General features: G+C 53.3%; 1 protein-coding gene across 4 annotated transcripts in view; it reads left to right on the top strand.

Moving 5' to 3' along the window:
• The first annotated feature begins 11,924 nt into the window (after nt 1-11,924).
• Nucleotides 11,925-22,268, top strand: part of AFAP1L2 (actin filament associated protein 1 like 2) — a 71,867-nt gene continuing 61,523 nt past the window's right edge. For all 4 annotated transcript variants that reach the window (XM_075423798.1, XM_075423796.1, XM_075423795.1 and 1 more), the window contains exon 1: nt 11,925-12,043. In XM_075423798.1, coding sequence (XP_075279913.1) covers nt 12,028-12,043 — 16 coding nt within the window. In that variant the 5' untranslated portion in view covers nt 11,925-12,027. The remainder of the gene's footprint in view (nt 12,044-22,268) is intronic.

Raw genomic sequence — 22,268 nt, 5'->3', positions numbered from 1 at the left:
AAGACACAGGGACATTTTTAAATGGCTGCCTGTTCCTCTGAAAGGCAAAGAGAGTCTAAGAGAACTTGCTTCAAAAGTTTTGCGCTCTTTATTTCCCCTTTGCCTCGACGACGAGACATCAGGGGGATGTTACCCCACTGCTCTGCAGGTCAGGCCCCCGTTCCCCTCCTGCCAGCCTGCAGACCCCAGGCACTTCCATGTCAGGTGCTCCCTGGGCATCTGTCTCCTGTTAGCCTCCCTGGGCATCTCCACACTGGTAGAGAGTAAGGAAAGTCTGTGCATGGAGCAGCTGCTTAAAATCCACAAGTGTAGGTCTATGATTTGGCCCTGGAAATTTTCCTGAAAGTTTCCCAACCACAGACAACTGAAAACCAGTCTCCCTTCCGAATCGGTCCCATTTTCTCCTGGGAATGTGCTGCCTGAGGCTCAGCTCCTTCCCGGCAGCAGCAGTCACCTTGCGGTGCCGGCCCTGGGACATATCCTGCCAACCCAGGCTCTGGAGGTGCTCAGCTGCAGTCCCCCAGCCGGGGATCCTTGGCCCAGCAGCGTAACGGAGCAGTTGCTCCGCTGCAGCCTTCCCCAGCCCAGAGCAGCTGGGAATGTTATCGCCGTGAATGCTCTCCTAGGTGTAGAGCAAACGCACAAGGATCCACTCCAGCCATCAGCTCCACGGTGTGACAGTGCCAGCCAGCCTAAGCACATTTTTAATTTCCCTCCAATTAAATACCCAAGCCCAGTGAAATCTAAGTCCAGGGTTTCTTTTTCCTTTTTTTTAATTGTTCAACGATTTTTCCCTGCTCCCCTCCTCCCCACAAATAATGTGAGGTTTATGACCCCTGAGTAATGACTGTGGAATGCACTGCATCCTACAGCCACAGCAAGGCATCTGGCAATGGGAATCTTCACAGCATGTCAAAAATACACAGATAATACCACTGTAAATAGCTCAGATCAAAACAAGTCAAATGTCAATGCTAATTTGCTGTCAAGTATATAGCCCAAGACCATTTCCTCCCGCAGAAGGAGAAACCCCGTTCCCAAGCGTGACTTGCCCTACTGACAGAAGCAGCTTGTTCCCCACCAAAAATCTCCCCAAACTCTGAATGAACAAGAGTGGGTTTCTTCCCCTTGCTGTTTTATTTTTCTGTAGTTTTTGTGTCTGTCTGCTGCTGAGTCCGAGGCTGGGAAATGGAACTTCAGTTTTCCCTGCCATTTTTCTATTGTAAAAAAGGACTCTTGGGAGAGATATTTACTGTTTTCTATGGCTCAGTCAGAGGGCGAGAGGGAGAAGCTGTTCCAGGAGTTCCCATTACAAAGCATTTTTTCACATAGGCTCACTTTTATTTTTGAAGGACTGGGAGATTAAAGAGCCGGCAGCCCTGGAGCAGGAAGTTTGCTGCGCGTCCAAAGGTCGGGTGGGTCGCAGACAGCCGCTGCTTCCAGCTCTCTCTTATGTACACACTGCAGATTAAAACCTACAGCCCGGGCTGGAGGTAGTCGTGGTAGTGATGGGGGCCCAAGGGTTCGGGGGGAAAGGAAGAGAGGGGGAGCAGGAAGACGGCCGGCGCAGCCTCTCCTCGGGCTGTGATTTCATAAGACAAAGCACTGGGCAGCCGCTCAGCGAGCTGAAGGTGTTCCCACGCCCCCACAGCTTTCTCCTGCCATCAGATATGGCAGCGTGTCTGCTTGTGGGGTCGCTCTCAGTGACATTCGGGAACTGATCCCGCTTAAAAAAACATTTTTTACTTTTTATTTTGTGGGATAGGGTTGGGGTGTTTTTCTTTTCAAACGGAGTCGGTTCCCTGCCTTGATTCAAGCAGTGGCCTCACAAAGCGGTTGTGCTGGCATGAAAAATGGGGTGGGCACAAGCGGACAACGGAGTCTCAAGAAGTTCGAGCAGAACACGCTGAAGTGGTTGGGGTATTGCGTGCCGTCTGCCATGAAATCACAGGCTCACGTCCATGGCAGAGAGGGCAGGTGGTGGCCCTCCTCTGGTTCCCTCAGTTCCAGCAGCACCATCGCACATTCTATTCCTAAGTAATCAGTGAAGAAGGGTATAATTGTACGGGTGTTGGGTTCAAGGAGAAAGCTCTGAGACCCACACAGTCTGCGCTAGGTCAGTGTGCAGAGCCCAAGACAGGAGAGAGCCTCTGCGAGGCACTTGTGCCTTGGTAGGTGTTAGGATGGCTTTGCTAAAACTGGGCCAACGTAGTCTGGATGTCAGTCTGGAGCGGGCAGTGCCCACAGAACAGAGCCCTTCTGAGTGGAATTCCCAGTCTTCACAGCTGGCAAGAGTAAGGGGCTGGGTATAAATTAACAGCGCGTCCCTGGGCAGCCCGATGAAGAAACATCACAAGGCAAGCCAGGCCTGGCAGGAGGTGGCCAACGTGGAGGCTGGCTCTGCTGCTGGGGGTCTCCACATCACGCCTGGGAGTGGATCCACTACCTGGTTCCTGTTATCTGGGCTATCCCAGCCCACATGGCACCAGCTGTCGGAGAGGGGAGTCGATCGTAGAACCAACCCTCTTTTCAGGACCAGCCCAGCGAGGCTGCCGGAGGGAAATGGGGTGCTCCCCCTTGGCTGCCGCTTCTGGGCTGAGGCTCGGTGCTGCGGCGAAAACAAAATGCAGCTGAGTCCGTTCAAGGAATTCATTGATGAATGCTTTGAGGTCTTCATGTGAACCTAAGTGTTTGCCGTGAAACAGGAGACAAGCTAATAATCGAAACAGGTTTTACGATGAATGAGCTGCTGCTGAGAAATGCCTACTTTACAGCCTTGATACCATGCTGGATGTTAAATGACTGCCAGGAGCAAACTCTGTGGTATCTCGGTTAGCTCTTACCCTAATTATCGTTTACAGAAGAGTCCCAGCTAGATGAATGAGGACTGCAATATAAAAGACTTAAGTAAGATTTGTTGATGTGGCTACATGAATAATTCCCCCTGCAATGATGCATTTAAGAGCACAGATATTGTGGGAGGAGGAAAGCTAGTGTTTGATATTTTGAATCATTTAAAAGTGTGTATTTTCTTCCTATGTTTTGGCTTCTGCTGTTCGCTCTACCTGCCCCACTTCAGAAAAAAAAAAGCTTTAATCCTCTTACTGGCCAGGTTTTTGAAAAAACAGCGAGTAATTGAAAATAAACTTCTGCTGAGGCCAGTAAATATGGGGTCATCTGAACAGTCTGCCACGGTGCTCAGGCAGCCCCGAGCGCACCGCTTCAATGCTCCAACGCTGCTCCGAACTCTTGGCACTCGAGGTCTGGGTTTTCCGTAACTAACTAATTGTTCGGCTTCCTGAAAAGTGCGTTTGTGCTCCTTCTCCCTCGGGAGTGATGCCAGCGGACGACCCTCCGGAGAATTTTCCCGCGTTCCGCCCGCTCGAACGACAGTGGAGTTACGACCAGGGCAGGCAGACCACCCATCTGATGGGGGGAAAGCTCGCCGAGAAACTGATCCTGAGAGGAAAAAACCAGCAGCCATTTGTTGTATCAGCAAGCCCGCCGGCCTCGCTGTGCGGCCAGCCTGTCGCTGGTGCTGACATCGGGGAAGGGCTGAGGGAAGCCATTACCGTGCTGTGGCAGCATGCTTTTAAATAACTTGGGAACACCTCTAGCGGTGCAAGCCCGTAGGCACGTCAGCTGAAGTCATGGCTGCTGTCCTGCCAGGCAGCCCAGGCCCTTCCTGAGCCCTCAGAGGGCCGGGGAGGCCCCATGGAGGCGATGACGGAAGAGTGCCCTGAGCCGCCACTGCTCTGGGCACGGGCAGGGCTCTGCCCCATGCGCCCTCCCCATGGTGACCACGCTGCTGAGGCACCTGGGTCTGCGGAGGGACTTGTAAACTGTTCATTGAAGACTGGAGTCAGGAAAACATCTCCCTAGAGGCAATCTTGCCCTAGGAAGGGCTAGTGGTGCCCAAAGGATCCTTGCCTGTTGCTGCTGCTGCCATTCTGCTCTTGCCGCTGGAGCTGCCTCCCTCAAGGGGGGACATTCCTGTGGCTCCTCTTTCTCCACAAACCCTGCTCCCCTTATCTCATCTTTCTTTCCTCAATCAGACGGTTGCATGTGGACAGGCATGCCCATTAACCTGTTTTATCTCTGCCTGGCAGACTCCTAGCAGCCTGTGTCTGCTCCCACAGGCTTGGCCTCGCCTCACCGCAGTTCCACCAAAGCAGAATTAACCCCTCGACAGGTCACAGAATCACAGAATGGTAGGGGTTGGAAGGAACCTCTGTGGGTCACCCAGTCCAACCCCCCTGCTGAAGCAGGGTCACCTACAGCAGGCCGCACAGGACCTTGTCCAGGCGGGTCTTGAATATCTCCAGAGAAGGAGACTCCACAACCTCCCTGGGCAGCCTGTTCCAGTGCTCCGTCACCCTCAGAGGGAAGAAGTTCCTCCTCATGTTCAGACGGAACTTCCTCTGCTTCAGTTTGTGCCCATTGCCCCTTGTCCTGTCGCTGGGCACCACTGAAAAGAGTCTGGCCCCATCCTCCTGACACCCACCCTTCAGATATTTATAAGCATATACTAGGTCCCCTCGCAGCCTTCTCTTCTCCAGGCTGAACAAGCCCAGCTCCCTCAGCCTTTCCTCACATCATCTTGTCCTCATGGGGACACCCAGGAAAGTTCACCCCAAATTAACTAAACTGAATTTACTAATCAGCCCCTCCTCTGGGCACGGTCAGCCTGAATTAAAATGTTCTTAGTCAGATTAGCTCACTGTGGAATGGAGTAAACCAAAACGAATTAGACACTTAAAATCTGAAGGTTTGGCAAGAGGTCTCATGGGAGGTACGAAAGCGATGAGTTCTCACCAGCTCACAGCCGCTCCTCTGCCCCGTGTCACCACCTTGCGCTGCAGCGTGGATGGAGCTGAAGCTGTGAGCACTGTGTGCGGACACAGGCAGGTTGTTCCAGCAACCTTCCTTGGCGGCTGAGCTGTGGTACCTTTGTGCTGAGAACAAAGTGCCACAACAGCTCTAGTATTTGGTGGGTGGCCAGTGAGAAGCGCGGACGGGTCAGAGCCTGCACTGAACAAGTTCCTGAACAAGATCTCTTGATACAACTTCAGTACTGACAACTACCCATCAGCAGAAACCTCATCCTGTAGCAGGAACCCACGTGTCACCTGACTGTGTCCGTCTGTGGGGAGGACCGGAAGGTGTGGTCCGAGATGGACCGTATGCACTTCTGTAGTCACCCCCCAGCCCACACTGTCTGTTGGGGCTGGAGCTCTGCGCTCGCTGGGGATGGGCAGGTGATGGCTTGGATGTCTGGGGCCTTCAGACAGTGCAGGACACTCTTTGCTCCTGCCACTGGTTCGTGAGGTGGCACACACCGTTGCCTAGCTTAGCTGGTGGTGACCCGAGTGTCCCATCCCCTGGGCGACTCTTCCAGTTGCTCCCCCCTCCAAAAAAACCATTTCTGGGCACCTGGCCTGCAGTGTGAAACAGCCTTTGTGTGATATTTTGTCAGCTACAAATAATTGAAAAAGGCCTACATAAAGTCCTAATTGTGTCACAGAACAGGCTCTTCAGTCATCCATCTTCCTATTAAACTTGTGAATTTCAGCTACTCAGCCCTGTTGGAGTTATTTTCCCCTTCCCCTCCTTCTTCTTTTAAGCTTCTATTTATATTCTCTCAGTTGTCTCTGCCAGAAGATCTCATGTGGATACATTAGGCCTTTTCAAAAGGAAAGTTGGATTACAGCGATTTTTCTCCCCGTAGGACACAACAGCTTCATCATTCATAACAGAGCAATACACTATAACTTCATTATAGATGGCATGAAGCTGGCCTATTTAAACAGAATACTTAATGATGGTCGGGAAGGCAGGAGAAGCTCAGCTCCACTGGTCTACGTGGGAAAAGGGAAACTGCATTTTTTGGTGTTTACTGAGGTGGACTTCTTGACTCTTAATTCAGTCTTTTTTCACAGGAACAAGAAAAAAGTGGGAGATCTGACTGAGAGGGGTGAGATCTGTTACCTGGTAGTTCCTTCCACTTTGGCAGGTAGTGTGACAGACTCTGAGATCTAACATTAACAGCAGACGTGGGGGCTGGGAAGGAAACCTGGGCTCCTCCGTAGCACTTAGCCACCTCTGGAACAATCTGCAGCGCGCTGGTGCTCTCCCGTACGGACCGCAGGTTCTCCTTCTTTTCCCTTTCCCACTTGAGCAGCGCTGACCTCAGAAGCGTGCTCCACTTATTGACTTTGGCCGAGTAGAAGTGGTTGAGGCCGAAAGAAAAAGCTGCGGACTGAAAAAACCTACTTTTGGGGGAAATGCCAGAATAAATAGCCTTCTGTGAGCTCACAGTTGACATCAGACCACAGTTTGTGGCGATGATGGAGGAGGAGGCTTAAAAAAATCCCAGTGAAAATGTAGGAAGACATAAAAATTAATGTTTTCCCATATTTTGGTAAAACAAGTTTTTCCTCTCGCCTGGGTAAGTTTTAGTGGTGCTGAAAGGTGCCAAGAGTTCAGCTCTGTCAAGGCAAGTGCTCCATTGACAGCTTGCTACTCCACACAGGGTTTTTTGCACCAGTTTAGGAGAGATCTTGCTCAATATCGGTTTACTGGTAAAATCCGTAAGCGTGGATGAAGTTTCTAATATTGGCTCAGCTGATAGCCATGATTTCCTACCCCATTGCCTCAAAAACTAGGACCATGGCTAATTATGTATAAGAAATCTGTATCAGAACCTCTTAGGAAGCCGACAGCCATGTCCTGTGGTGCTGGTGAGTGTTACGTGCTGGAATAGGGTGCACCGATCACCGATGAAGTCTGCTGGTGTGAGCATCTCCAGCGGAGTTTGGAGAGGAGGGGAACAAAGAACGCTTTTACTTCTTTAGCTGGTATTGAACACTGTCAAAGGAAAGCTGAGGGGCTTCTCTGGAGGGAGGGGAGGATCTGGAGTGGAAAATAAGTATAAGGAAGAAACAGGTCCAGGAGGAGCAAATGCCCTGGCTGTTGAGCACACTGTCCTGTCAGCACGTCTCAGACTTTGGCCAGAAGAAGGTATTCTGTCCGTTGAGGGAAGGAAAACACTTCATGCTATTAGAGCTCCCTGTCATTCGGTCTAGAAGCACTTTGGACTCAACAACTGGAAAGGAAATGTCAAAGAATGGGAAGCCAAGAGAAGCTCATCAAAAAGACATCTGGTCCTGCTGTCCTTGATGGGAAATCCCTCCCTACAGCCACCCTCTTCCCAGCCACACTCTTTTGAAACAGTTAATGTGTGAGAGAATCCAAAACATTGCTGGAATGTGTCAGCAACGAAGCTTTTGTGTAGCTGAGCAGCTGAACAGCTCTGGGTTTGTTTGTGTTAGGTCTGATTGTCTTGCCTCTCATCAGTGAAAGTCAGAAACGGCTGGACAGAAGGCAGTGGAGCAACACCAGCCTAAGGCCACTTTAAGCTGGGGGAGAATTTGATCATCTTTTATGGCCAGAACCATGAAGTGCTTCACAGGGAAGCACGAAGACGTCAAGAGGGTCACCCATGGGCAGGATGCTTGCAAATCTTGTAAGGTAAAAGGTTCACGTCCTGTTCCCCAGCACGGTACTCACTCCTCTTCCACCGAGCAGCTTTGCTTGCAACAATCATGCTATCCCAGAGAGTGACCCGTCTGCCTCTCTGCTTCTTCTGGCCCTTTCTTCACTGACGGAGCCCTGACAGGCTCCCAGTGCCTTCCGAGGAACTAGTCTGGTCTACTATAAAGCATCCATGAAGGTTATTTCTGGGGAAAGATGTTTCATTGCTCCTCACACCCCTGAGTGGGTTGCCCAGGATCCTTAATGTGTTTCTGCAGGAAGCCACGTGGCAATGTCATTTATCACAGCTCCTCTCACAAACTCGTGTTCCCAGGGCCTGGGTGGCTCAGAGTTTTGGCACGGGATGCAATCTTCGAGCATGTGAATCAGGACAGTTAGCAGAATCCAGTTATTTAAACCTCCCCGGGGAATAAACGGAGGCCTCGGTTCAATTTCCCAACACCAACTGTCCCTTTCACCACCCGAATCGGAAATTCTGCAAGACAGGCAGGATTCGGCCGATCAGGAGTAAGAGACATTGGTGGAGCTCTATAAACCACTGAACTCCTTCCAGCATCTGCTCTGTGCACGGATCTGTCACAAACCCCCCCCCTCTGCTCAGATCTCTCATGTCAACTGCTCTGAAAGTGTTTTATGCCTTCTTGACCACAACTGTCCACAGACAAGTTACACCCTTATTTAAACAGGTACCTGAGATGCTGTGTGGAAGGAGAGAGGACACCGGTGCACTGCCGTTGATCTGAGCATGTCTCACTGCTAACCCTCGTCTGCCGAGCCATCTTCTGTCTCCATCTGTCCTCCAGGTGCCTGCACATGTGGAGTGTTTGACGTGGCTCCTCACCAGGGAGTGAACACGACCAAGTTCATTTTACTCTGACTGGGCTTGGTCTTTCTGAGTAGGCTCCTGAACGAGCTGTTTTCGCAGCTGTGATAAGCTCCTGGGGAAGAGGGAAAGAAAAGCCCTGTGGAAAGACAGATGCCCTTACTGTGTGGAGACATTTCTCCCTTTTGTTCTGCCAGCTGGAATATCTTCCCTGAAGAAAGGTGAACGCCTGACCACTATGGACTGCTGCAACTGGGATGAACAACATCTGGGAGAAAATACCCGGGGAGCAGCTCGGCACCATTCAGGTCAGGTGTGATTCTTCCCGAGAGTCTCCATCAAGCATAACTTCTCTGAAGTCATGGAGGGCACCTGCACACAAGCTCTCATGGTAGGACACCCTCCAGCTTTCACAGCAGAGAGGTCAGTAACTTCTACCAGACTTTGACTCATTCTTTAACCGGGGAAAGAGCAAGTCAAATGCAACCAAAGAGAAGAAAGACACAGCAAAGCTTTAGACAAATATTAGACATTAAAGACTTTGCTGATGCCGAATGGTAAGTGTAGCAGCAATAATGTTAACGAAGCAACGTACACCTGCTCAGTGTCAATATTTGGGAAGGAAAAAAAAAGCACTTAGCATTGCCTGTGGATAAAAAAGAGGATCAGGATCATGCTTCTGCGCAAGGCATTTAGCAAATCATTATGATTGTTTAGAGTTTGTTTAGGCTTCTGAATTTACACCCGATTCCTTCTGTTTCACAGCAAGAAGAAGTGCCTAAATGTGAGGCCGGAGAAGCAGAATTACAGCGGTTGGAAGCCACAGCGTGGTGCTTGAGAGCTCTAGCCAAAGGTGATAGTCTCAGTAGCGGCCAGACCGTCTATTAATGCAGCATGAATACGCAGGGAAAGAAACATAAAAACATGTAACCCGCAGCATGGTCCTCTGCACGGAAGGGTGGGATGTCAGCCTCACGGCAAAAGACTTGCACGGCATGAGCTTGGCCCTCGAGGCTTGTCACACCCGGGTCATCACTGATAATAATCATCACTAACAATAAGCAGGAAAAAAGCAAGGAATACGTGGGTACGCAGGTAGATGGCTGTTATTTTAGCGGCTCCGGGAAGCTCCACCGGGAAAACCAGCACAGGAGTATTTGCTCCAGGTGAGCACAGCGGCAGGCGCCGAGACCTCAGCACCAGCGCTGGCAATGTTAGCTCCTCACACCGGGCAGGCGCCGAGCATCTTCCAGTGCCATCAAACCCCAGAACACGACGGCCTGTTTGACAAAGAGCATCCCAAAGTAGTTTAGGTGATTCCTACTGCAAGAGGAAGGGGACAAACAGGAAGAGCTTGTATTCCTCTGGGATGAGTAGTCGTCCCATTGTCACTTGCCCAGCAATCGCCACCGGCCTGAGGAGCAGTCCTGGGATTCCCCAGCATCCACATCAGGGCTTGGGAGGGGAAGGAAGAGACAAGCCTGGGATGTAAAGGTTCTGGGGCCTGAAGACAGGAATCACAGGTATCTGACGTCTCGTTCCGGCAAAGCATCTTTAATTAGTTTGTTTAACTGGTATTATCCTTAATTAGCATTGCTGAGCTCAGAATGACCGCTCACCTGCTTCGACATACAGGCACACTTCAAAAGTTTGCAAGATCAGGACCTACCCTGCTAGATTTTGAAAACTAGAGCCAAGAAGTAGCTGGAAAGAGCTCCAAGAGGAGTATTCCCAGATGACAGAGCTATTTGTTTCACCTGTTTTTCCCCTGGTCACCGAGGACTGCTCTCTGCTTGCCGGACCCGATGGTTCAGGCAGCTGGCCTGCCTGTCTGTCTGCGTGGTGGTTACGTGCTGGCGACAGACGAGGCGTGCTCCAGCTTCAGCCTCCTGGAGCGGCAATAGCTCTTTATCTAAACTCGCTCTTGTACGGAAAGTTTCCGTGCGGCAAAAGTCCCTCTCTGGTCCCAGCAGACGCCCAGATGTTCTGGGAGCAGAATCGGTGTGCAAGGGGCTGTGTGGTTTGGGGAATGCACCCACCTGCCCTGCAGCTCTCTGCAAGGAAGGGTTCATCTCCACTGCAGGCCACACCACCACCTTCCTGTCCCCGCTGCAAACCATAAGCCAGGCCCAAGCTCTCTCTTGCCCAGACACCAGAGCCTGTGAGTCCCATGGGGGTCGAGGCAGTGGGATGAGGATTAACCTCAGAACAACGAGACCTTGGTGCGACCCTCGTCCTTCAGTGGAAGGAGGACCAGATCCTCACACAGAGAGCCAGGGGACGTGGTGCTGCTGCGTGATGCAGCACTGACTTCTGTTTCCTTATTTTCCAGCTCCCAAGGAGAGCCGTTGGTTTTCCGAGTAATGGCTGTGCCTCTTTCCCGAGGAACCGCGGAGCTCCCATCCAGGTCAGACCCCTAGCCTCTCCTCTCGCCAGAAAGACCTTGTGAGAGGCAGGTATGGCTTAACTTCATTCTTGAGAGAAAACGTCCTCTGCAATCCTTGTGTACCTTGTCTGTCGTAACTTTCAATGTTTCCATTATCGATACAGAATCACAGAATCACAGAATGGTGCGGGTTGGAAGGGACCTCTGTGGGTCATCTGGTCCAACACCCCTGCCAAAGCAGGGTCACCTACAGCAGGCTGCACAGGACCTTGTCCAGGTGGGTCTTGAATATCTCCAGAGAAGGAGACTCCACAACCTCTCTGGGCAGCCTGTGCCAGTGCTCCATCACCCTCAGAGGGAAGAAGTTCTTCAGACGGAACTTCCTCTGCTTCAGTTTGTGCCCGTTGCCCCTTGTCCTGTCACTGAGCACCACTGAAAAGAGTCTGGCCCCATCCTCCTGACACCCACCCTTGAGATATTTATAAGATAAGATATTTATAAGGTCCCCTTACAAACACTGAATTCCTGCAGCGTCTCTGAAGCACCGGCCTCGGGACAGGTCACCACCAGTGCCTGGTGCTGAGGTTGGCCCGGCTGCCCACGTTCGTTATCATTTGTGCGCTCTGGGCACGGCGGCTCTGCCTGCGGTGGTGGAAGCCAGGCCAGAAACGCGTCCCTGGCACCCGAGGCCGGGGACATCTCCCCGTGAGCTCCGCTCTGCCCCGGAGGCAGCTCCTGGACGGGGAGCTGGAAAGCTCTGGAAAGGGGGAGCACAAACTCGCTGCCGGGGGGCTACGACCCCGGGAAGGTGGAAGGAGACCCCGGCTTTGCCGGCTGGCGGTGGGGTCGCCGGCGGGCTCCAGCACGGGGGTCTTCCAACCGGGAGCCACCGGGACCATCCTGGGACGGCCAAGCCCCGCTGAGCAAACACCGTCCGCGACGTGGGGAGCGGGCACGGCACCCCGCCCCGGGCACCGCGCTGGGGAGCGGCGAGGGGCCCCCGGAGGCCCCCCGCGGCCCCAGCCCGGCACCCCGGGCACCCCCCCTCCTCCTCCAGCCCTCCTCTCCCCGCTCCCCGAGCTCCCTCCCGGCCCCGGTCCCCGATCCCGGCCGGCTCCGCGGCTCCGGGGCGGGGCGGGCGGGGCGGGGCGGCCCGGGCCGGCCGCGGGATCCGCAGCTGCCGGAGCCAGAGCCCGCGGGAGCGGAGCGGGGCGGCGGCAGCGCCGGGTCCCGGAGCCCCGCGGACCCCCCCGCGGCAGCCCCCATGGATAAATACAAAGGTGAGGCGGGGACCCACGCGTGTCCGTGCCCCGCGGCAGCCCCTGTCCGCCGGCGGGACAGCGGGGACGGCGTCGGTGGGGAAGGGTCTTTGCGGGGGGAGGGGGGTAGACCTGCTGTCCCCACGCGTGGGAAAGCGCGGCGGCGGGCTGGGGGCCGGCTCCGGTGGTGAGGTTGGAGGGGGCCCCGCGAGTGGGGCCGGGCGGGGATGCGAAGCCCCCCCGTGCCTGCCCCGGGGAGGGGGGGGGAGAGGAGCTCGTTTCGCCCCATCTGCAGGTCCGCACCTTTTTTTGCTGCTGAAGGGCAGCGTCTGGTTCTGTTGGGTTCGGCTGGCGTCGCCTTCCCCGTCCTTCCCCCCCTCATGGTCCCCCCCCAAGCTTCCCATGCACGACATGGAGTGCCCTGTGCTCGGGGTGGGGGGGGGTTGGTGGCTGGGGGGAGGGCAGGTGAGCAGCCTCCCCGATGGCTCCGGTGCTTCGCGGGCGATGCTGTACTGTGTCCAGTTCTGGGCTCCCCACTTCAAGAAAGATGAGGAGCTACTGGAGAGAGTCCAGCGGAGGGCTACGAGGATGGTGAGGGGACTGGAGCATCTCTGCTACGAGGAGAGGCTGAGGGAGCTGGGCTTGTTCAGCCTGGAGAAGAGAAGGCTGCGAGGGGACCTAGTATATGCTTATAAATATCTGAAGGGTGGGTGTCAGGAGGATGGGGCCAGACTCTTTTCAGTGGTGCCCAGCGACAGGACAAGGGGCAATGGGCACAAACTGAAGCAGAGGAAGTTCCATCTGAACATGAGGAAGAACTTCTTCCCTCTGAGGGTGACGGAGCACTGGAACAGGCTGCCCAGGGAGGTTGTGGAGTCTCCTTCTCTGGAGATATTCAAGACCCGCCTGGACAAGGTCCTGTGCAGCTTGCTGTAGGTGACCCTGCTTCGGCAGGGGGGTTGGACCAGTTGACCCACAGAGGTCCCTTCTGACCCTGAACATTCTGTGATTCTGTGCTCGGCCGTTGCCACCGAGAGCGGCTCAGGTCTGCGGTGCCGTGGGGACTCGTGGGAACTTCTTGAACTTTGGGGCTCCTCGCCAGCTGAGGAGGGAGCAGGTGGGCTGTGGTTCCCCGGGTGTGGGACACTCGGACGCATGTGAGTGCTCCACCACCATCTCTGCTCCTGCTAGCGTGCAAGAGTCTCCTCAGGAGGAGGTGGAGACTGGTGTAGCACGGAGTAAGTCTGCGGTGAATTTTACCTGTTGAGAGGGAATGTGGCTCTCCTTGTAGCTGCTATCCTCCTTACGAAGCTGGCACGCTGGAGCGGGGAGCTTGGTGCTAGACAAATAGATTCCTCCCCGGCCCCATTTGGCCTTGTTACTGTCAAACTGGCCAGGTCTGGCTGGGCCCCAGCAGGTGTGTCCACGCTAACAGCCCCTGCTCCCTAATCCTGCTGTGGTGGGGACTTCACGTCTCAAGGTGCGTTCTGCGGAGTTAATTTTTGCCAGGACTGTGTATTTTTTGGACTGTGCAAGTACCTCGGTGTTCTGACAGGGCTGGCGCTGTGCTGCCTGTTGCGTTTGGATCCTTTTCCTCCTTGCAGCCGATACTTTGCAGGCCTGATAAGCACAGCAACATCACCTTTGCAGGATGTTACTAAAGATTATATTACAAGTCAAATAACACGTAGCTTTTTTTTTTTTTTTTATTTTTTTTCTGGCGGGGTCTGTACAATTCCGTTCATTTCCAGTAGCAAAGCAGCGGATTCATTAACATTCAGCTATGTTTCTGCATATTGTCTTTTTAAATCCGCACACTGCTCCCCCAGAGCAGCGGGGCTGCGTTCCGCCCGTGCGCGGTGACCAGCGAGCGCAGCTGATCGCGGAGCCCCGCCAGCTCTGCTTTTGCTTTAGTGATAACGAACGCGTGCACGGTAATGAGGGTAGGGAGGCATCTCCAGCGCTGTGGGGCAGCCGCAGGGGATGGCGTGAGCGGTCCCCAGCGCGGTGGGGTGGCTGGAGGCACCTGGGGCTGGCGAGGCAGGCGGAGGGGAAGGGCCAGGCTGGGGGAGAAGGTGTGGGAGTTGGGAGCCCTGAGGAGCAGGTGGAGAAAGCAGGTAAGTTGTTAGTAATAAGCACAGGGGATATGTGCTCGTTCTGGTGGGGATGTCTTGCTGCCGTGGCTGGTATGGGGAGCCTTCATCCTTGCCACTAGCCAGGCAGAGTGCTTGTGTGGGGAAATCCTGCAGTGATGGGGATGGATGGGCTCAAAGAGCTCTGTTGGACCGTGAGCTGGTGTTCTGGGAGGAGGAGTATGACTGCAAGATCTTCCCTATTACTTAAGAAATTAAGATTGCAAGCATCAGCAAACATTTCTTTCCTTTAAACGCAGGCAGGGATGTGCCGTAGTCCAAGCTGTAACCTGGCGGGCATAAGAGGTTTCCCTCCTGTTTCAAAGGGGGGGGGAAGCTGCTGCTGGACTCTGGTCGGGTGGAGCATGCAGGGCCCGGTGGGTGCGAGCCCAGGGGCTGGGGCTGGTGGCCGGCAGGGTGGCACCCGCGGAACGGGAAGACCTCGGGCTGTTGGACTCGCATGGTGGGAGGGGAAGGAGGGATCATGAAACTCTCCTGGGAAATGGGTTTCCTTTCCCAGCCTCTGCAAATGGGGATGGAAGGCCAGCTGCATAGGAAGACATACGCTTTTGACTCGTGTTAGGCTATTAAAGCTCTGAAGGATGATCCCCGTGTGTGGCAGGGCTTTTTTTTCTGCCAGGGCACATGTTGGTGAAGATACTGTTTGAAAATCCACCTTGTCCCTGTGATTTAGGAAGTATGTGGGAGGCGTAAAGAGCAACAGACCCTGCAGCCCGAGGCACTGCTTGCCCTGCATGTCAGGTGTGGCCAGACGGTTTGTGACCGGCCGTCTCCAGACTGTGGCGGGGGAAGAGGTGCTGGATGCTGTGTTACTGATGAGGGGTCTGTTGGTCGCACCTTTACTCATCCACCCACCCCTGTCAAGTCCTCTCAGAGCAGCCCCTTGTCTCCACAGTCACAGGTGATGCAGCCCCATGCGTGTAGTCTAAGGTGGCGAGTGATGCGAGCCTTGAGAGGTCTGTAAGATTATTATTGTGTTTTTAGTGTCTTAGAGCTCTGTAATGGAACTCAGAGTGGCTTGCAGCCCCGTTCTTCAGAGCAAGGTGTTTGGCTTGCTTGTTTTACTGTCACTGTAGAGCGAAGACACAAGCTCTGCATTCCTTATCTGAGGGTCTTGCAGGGCTCTGCAGGGTTTGCGGTGCTTCTCTGAGGAGACCAGTGCTGTTTGTCTGTGGAGGAGAGGTTGTCTTCTGAACAGTAGCCGGCAGTTTAGTGTTGATAGGGGTGAAAATGGTGACTTGGTAGAAGGAGGAGGTGTTTGCTTGCAAATTAACATGTTTAAACTGGGAGGGGAAAGGGTGTGGACCTGTTTGGGACTTCGGCAGGTGTTCTTTGTAACAAGTTCTTGCAAATACAAGGAGATACGCTTGGGATTAAACCGCAAAGTGGAGACGTGAATGAAAGGCACAAGCCCTAGTAACAAACTGAGGCCCTTTATAAACTCTTGTTAATCAGAGTCAGAAATGGATTGATGCATATTAACGTGATCTGGGCTCTATGCAAACATATGTGGTTTCTCTTCAGCTGAGCATCAACACAGCTGTTGTGTTTAACTAATTGTCGTGGTGTAATTGGCAACCAGAGAAAACAGGGCAATGTACTGCCCTGTACCAAATCCAATACAGTTTTCAGCTGCTGGGCTGAGCCTTCTTTGAAATGCGGATGAAAATTAATGTCCTGCTTAACCTCATAACACATATGTGAGAGGGGTGAGTTCTGGAGATGGGAAGGGACCCTTGGGGAATAGGCAGCAGGAGTGCAGAGTCCTTTACTCAGCAGGGATTTAGGAGATGAAACGTTTCTCTGTGACTGAAACCACAGCCAGTCTCAATTATACATCTACCGCGTCCACCCTACCAAGCCGTCCTACACACTGTCACCCGTGCCAGCGTAATATTTCTGTCTCTTCTAGCACAGCTGCATTTCTTGAGTAAACAGGGCACCTGGGGGTGCTCTGAGTTGCACGTGAGCCTCTCTGGTGCTCTCCAGACCAGGGTGGGCTCACTGCGGATGGGCGTGAGGCTGTAGGGATGCTGGCTTCAGCCCCGTTTGATGAGCAGCCATGACCCTTGGGGTGCGGGTGTGTAACCCCAGGCCTGGGGGTGCTCCTTTTGCTACCCCCAAAATAGTCACTGGGGCTTGCTCCGTCTCCTGCGAGCGAGGGGCAGGGATCCGTGCAGCGAGGGGCAGCGGGAGCAGCACCCCTGCAGCCCCGCTGCTCCGGGGTCTATACCCGGTCCGTGTCACTACCGAAATTGCCAGCAGCCCGCTCCCAAAGCTGGCAGTGCTCGCGAGCTCTCAGCCTTTGGGCACCCGCTTTTGGAGTGCTCCTGGCAAGGCACGAGCCCTCACTTTTCCCTTGCGGTGTTGCCCAGTGTCTCGGGCGAGTCTGGCTGCTGCTGCTCCATGCACCTTCGCTGCTCCCTGCAGCGGGCTCTGTGCCCACCGTGCCCGGCCGGGGACCAGAGGTGCCCCATGAACGAGCTTATGGTTCGGGGGCTTTCACCGATCGCTTGCACTGAACACCCACAGCCCAGGAGCACAGGGAGCGCCTGTGCAGAAATGCTTGTGCTGCCTGTTTCTGGCTGGCTCCTTCAGCTCCCAGAACGGCGGTGGACTGGGGGCAATCGGGCAGCTGGGCAGCCCAGGCTCCACAGGGCTGCACACCAGAGCACTGCAGGCTTTTAAATCTCAGTTGTGGGCACCTGCTCAACTCAATACTTGCTCCACAATGTTTGCATCTCAACATACAGCAAATATGAAGGATTTAATGACTTGGCTGGATCCCTTAAGATTTTATGGCAAATCCAGGACCTGAACCCCAAGCTGCCTAACTGGTGGCCAGTGCTTTCCTTGCAACCCTCCAGCCTGGATCAGGGGGAATTAGGGATGCTGTTCTCTTGAGAAGTCCCTGTAAACTCTAATTAATTTGCTGTACCCTCTGGAAGTGTAGGAGTCATCGAAGGCAGGGAAGCACGTCTTCAGGCAATAGCAACTGGAGAGCCCAGAGCTGTAGGGGACATCTTGGGGAGCCAAAAATCAGAGGTGCAGCTGTGATTAAAGATGATGCAGAGCACGTGCACCCAGGACATAGCTGTTCCTCTCTGAAGCTGCCTCGCTGAACCACAGATCCAGACCCAGCAGGTAAATTGGATCCCACAGTCACGCAGCCAGTTTGACAACCTGTATGTTGTTGTTTACTTCGTCTTGGAAGTTGAGTCATTTATGCTTTTCTCTTGGGTCAGCAGACAAGACAGACTGGTCCAGTCTGTGCTGCAGGCTGTCAGCCCAGCTCTGTGGGCCAGAGACATGTCTGACGTCGCCTTGCCGCGTGGAGCTGCTGGTGCAGGTGCCAACAGCCAGTTTCTGGGCTGGAACCGCTGATTTGGCTCTGGTTTGGGGGTGGATGGGGAAGGGCCAGTGAACAGGCAGGTTCCCTAGCAGTAGCTGGGAGAAGGTATTCCCACTGTAAGAGCTATGTTGTACTTTGAAGAAGAGGGGTTGTATCTGGGGACTTCTCGCTGTGTGCTACAGTGCATGGTAAAACCTTGTGTGAACTGGAGGAACAACCATAAAAGTTCACAAAAGAAGAATCTGTGTAGAAGTGTTCTAGTAGGAAGACACCGATCTCCTGGTACCCAAAGTTCTTACCTTTTTTTTTTTTTTAATTATGAATTTAATTGAATCCAGGGAGCAGAGCTTTAGGAGGAAAAATACCTCCAAAGCAAACAGAAATTGGTAAGCGTGGCCAGCAGAGCCCTTGGAGAAGCTGCGGCGAAGCCGGGCTGGTGCTGTACCTGCCCACGCCCCTTCTGCGGGGCTCCGTGTTGGGTCCGAATCCGGCTTCCCACTCCGGCCACAGCCCAAAGAGAGAACAACCGGGGCCAAAACCACCAAGAGCGGTTAAACTTGCGGCTGGTGGGCCGGGGTGGGCACGGGGGCAGCTGTGACTGTGGCAATTCCAGTTGGTGGGGAGGGTCCGGTGTGCCGTCCATCGCCGTGCCGTGGCAGAGGTCAGCTGCGGCACGGAGCTGCAGAGGGGAGGCCTGGGAGCTGCGCTGGTTTGCTCTGAAGTTCAACAGACAAGGGTCAGGACGTGCTAAAATGCTTTTTTTTCTCTCCCTACTGACCTCTCGCCTTCTTCGTGGGCAAAATTCCATAGAGAGCACGTTTGAGGATGGTTTGGTGTATGGCAACATTGTCTCTGGTTATAACCAGCTCTGTCTGGAAGTATCTCAGAACTATGGGACCAGGCTGAAACTCCCACAGAACATACGGACTTGGCCACTTGCACTTTAATAAAAGCCAGTATTTCCCCGCCTTGGGTGGACTGTGCTCTGTCTTGCATAAAGATTTTTCTGATGTCTTTTTTGCTTTTCTTTTTTTCCTTTGGATCTGCTTAGGATACAAGAGTAGTGCAAGGCTTAGAAAAAGCCTGGGAACTAGGGATCCACAAGCCTTAGCTGGCGGTTCAGCCTGTGGGCTTTGTACTTCTGAGTGTCGGCATCTCGTCCTGAGATAACCAGGAGCAGCAGCTGCCCCCAGCACAGGGATGATGCCTGTGTTTTTTCACTTGCTTTTGTGACTGACTTAGGAGACTGAATCTTTTAAAAGACATCTTTAAACTCCCGATTTCACTGATGATTAATGCGTCTAGGCTTTCCAGAGTGGGCACTGAGTTTGGGGCGTAGAGGTGGGCAGCTGAGCAGTTGGGACGCTTTTTGAAGAGGTTTGCAGAGCGCTTGGGCAGCAGAGCTTTGAAAGAGGTGGGTCCGAGCCAGGAGATTCTTGCAGTTTGTGCTCAATTTGTGGCTTGAGCCCTTCCCTCTTGGACGGCATAGATGGAGGGTGAGTATTGGGCTGCTGCGAGGAGGGGATCTGCTTCCTGGAGCCGGTGTGAGCTCTGAGGCAGCCAGCTCAGGCAGGTAGCAAGAGGACACGTGTGTGCAGGCTGCTCTCGGCTGAGATAAGGTGTCTGCAAAGAGATCTCCCATCCAAAGTCACCCTGCAGATCTCATCATAGCTATTTATCACTACCTAGTATGACAGCTATTAAGGCTTGGGAAGAAAGCTGGCTCGCGGGGAACGTGGGTTGCACAAGGTTTTGCGATGTCACTGGTGGCTTTAGCTGAAAGTCTCTCCACGAGTGTGTGTGAAACGTGGAGCTTTCTTCTGCTGAGGAATGCAGCGGAGCCACTGCAGCCGCACAGCCCTCCAGTAGCGCCGTCGGTCTGTCGTCTCGGTGGAGTCAGCCAGTGCATGTGTCCAGTCCGTCCCAGCGCCAAGCAGCTCCGACTTCTGCTGGTCCCACTGTGAACGGGCTGGAATCGGTGGTAGCGCAGAGATGCTCTGTGGGGTCTGCTGGTTGCAGGTAGGCAGTCGCAGCAGTTGGGTGGCCACCGCTTCTGGTAGCAAAACACAAATGGAGATATCGGGGCTGCCTTGAAAAGTGGAGAAATGTGGCAAGCCCAGACTGCTGCAGCGGCTTGTGGCAGCTGGAGGCCATATGCCCCGTCTGTCCCATCCGCAGCTTCGTCCCTGCTGCTTGGCTGGGGAGCACGTGCTGTCTCCTCTGTTTAAATCCAGTGTCTTCAAGGATCTTTTGCGTTTTATTGCAGTCTCTAAAAACGTGCTGTGTAGTCTTGAATGGTGGGAACTTCTGCTGGTTTTATTGTGCTTTTCAGACTTCTCCATCACTCTGGGGCACACAGAGTCAGGCAGAGAGCTGGGATTGTAATGTACGGTTCCACATCTGCTATGGGATTGCCTGATCTCAGCAGCTGCTGGAGTATGATAAAGCCCTGCTTAAGAAGGGAACTGCTTAGCCTAATTGGGCTCAATCTACAAGGCAGCTGAGATCTCTTTACCTGGCTGTAGTTAGCCGGGCTGAGGGATGGGGTGGGCATCCATTTCGTCTAACCACAGCCAGGTTTTTGGTCCTTGTTAGGAATTCAGTATGTGTGCACGTGGGGGAAGGCAGCTTCTCGCCGAAAGATGAGCCGTGTGTGAAATCGCACGAACTAGGTCCGCTGCGAAGCGAAGGCAGGCCAGCCTGGGCCAGGAGCCGTCCTCCTGAAGCCTGAGGCCACAGAAGAACCGGCTGCGCACCGAGCAGGGTGGCCCTTACTCTGCTGTCTGCTGGGCAGCACGGTGCCTACGTGCTTTTTCTCCTGAATTTTTTCAGGCCATGCGGGTGATTTGCCTGGTGCCTGGGGCTGTGAGGGTAACCTGTGCTGAGGCTGCAGGAGCTTTGGGAGTTCAGCAGCCTCACCTATCTCGTTGAAAGATGGTCACGAGTACCCCAGAGCAGTCAAAGTCACCAGTGAAATGTGTGTGTGACTGTTTTGGGTGGTTTTGTTTTTCCCCCCACCCCGGTATTTGTGCTCCCCATTTACTTCTGTCTCGCTTCCCTGAGCAGCAGAGTCAGAGCCGAATGCGGTTGTCGGGGATGCTCAGCCTATGCGCGGTCACTCGAAAAGCCGGTGACCTCTGGAACAAGTCATCTCTGCAGAGCAGCTTCTTGGATGCTCTGCCTCCTTCACCCCACCGATTCATCTGACAATGCCTCCTTCGGCTGGGCTACGAGAAAGCTGTAGGAAAATGTGAGGGCTGACTTCTCATCATGGTCCTAATCAAGTGTTACTGGGTTCTGTCTATAACTTCACTAATCACAACACTGAGGAGCTCGTGGTGTAGTCCCTTTTCTGCTGACAAGGACCTGTCTTGTCACGGGGCCAGGGCTGTACGGGCTAAGGAGCAGCCCAAATGCTCTCTGAGGTTTATAGCAGAGATGCACTCACCTTAATACAAAAGGTCATGTTTCTCCTTACTGACAGAAAAGAGAAGTCAGCTTCCATACCGTTTAGCAAAGCAACATTTGTAAATTATTTACTCTTGAGTTAAGCACGGTATTATTTTATATGAATACGGGTTGCCATTACTACTTCAACTTTATCCCACCTTCTGTCTTCCAGTCATATTATAGGATACATGCACGTGTATCTGTGCACGGTGTCTTTCAGCTTTGTCGAACAAGCAATGCTAGCTGATTCTCTACTTGCCTAGGTGCCATGTCAGTTTAATTTGCTGCAGCTGGAGCTTTGAAATTATTCACCTAGTGAGATGATGCTTCTTGGAAATTAAGTTGCCTTTCAGGTACTGAAAGGAATTACTGGCTTATTTGGTGGTGGTTGTCCTAATGCAATCCTGTGTGGCCCCTGTAACTGGTTAAAGTCTGTCAGAAACATATCAATGCTCACAAGCGTGGCTTGGCTTCTATCGGAGTCCGTGTGAACTCCAAGGCCTAGCTCTAGGAAAATTCCTCAGTTTTGTAAATCAGTCTTGAAGTGTATTTATTATGCGAACCTATACTCTGAATTTCTGGGATGCTGAGTTGTAATTCTGTCTCTGATCCTGATCCACAGCTATTGAGATGCTGTTGATGTGGTCTGTCATCTGAGTGCTTGCATCACGGTGGCTAGTCACACTTTCAGCTCAGCGGTCTCTTGATTTTGCCACCTATATATGCCAAAATACCGATCAATCCTATTCAAATGGGTTACACTGGCTTATACTGAGCCAGCGTAAACTGGCAATGTATGAAGCAGAGCCGACCTGGGCGAGGACGTAGTCGCTTGAAGCCCGTGTCTGTTAGCACTCTGCACTGGTTGACTTCAGTGAACGTAGTTTTCGGATCAGGTTGTTCAAACAGATGCTCTCTGAGCGTAGAAGAGGTCTATTTCTGGAAATTGAAGTGGGAGTTGGCAGGATGGGGGGAACTGAAATGGCAATTGAAATTCCCGTACGTTATCCTAAAGGCTGAATTCCCACATCTGGCTGAGAAGAGAAACAAATGCTTTCTAGACCCGGGAGGCTCAGCATTCCCCAAACCAGAATGATTTATTTTTAATTCTGATAGTTCGCTGGAGCTCTTAAACCAGAAGAGCAACGATAGTTTTATTATACCGCTTAGCAACGAACGCGGCGAGCGGCGGGCGATGCTGAGGCCGAGCATCCCGGGGTGCCGCAGGTACGGCGGCAGCCGGGCACCACGCCGCCCGCGAGCCCGGCCCAGGCTGAGTGCAGCCGGGCAG

This window comes from Opisthocomus hoazin, chromosome 6 (assembly GCF_030867145.1).
Source record: "Opisthocomus hoazin isolate bOpiHoa1 chromosome 6, bOpiHoa1.hap1, whole genome shotgun sequence".
In the NCBI taxonomy this organism is placed as follows: domain Eukaryota; kingdom Metazoa; phylum Chordata; class Aves; order Opisthocomiformes; family Opisthocomidae; genus Opisthocomus; species Opisthocomus hoazin.
Note: the sequence above shows the minus strand (reverse complement) of the source record. Positions and strands in the feature narration are given on the sequence as shown.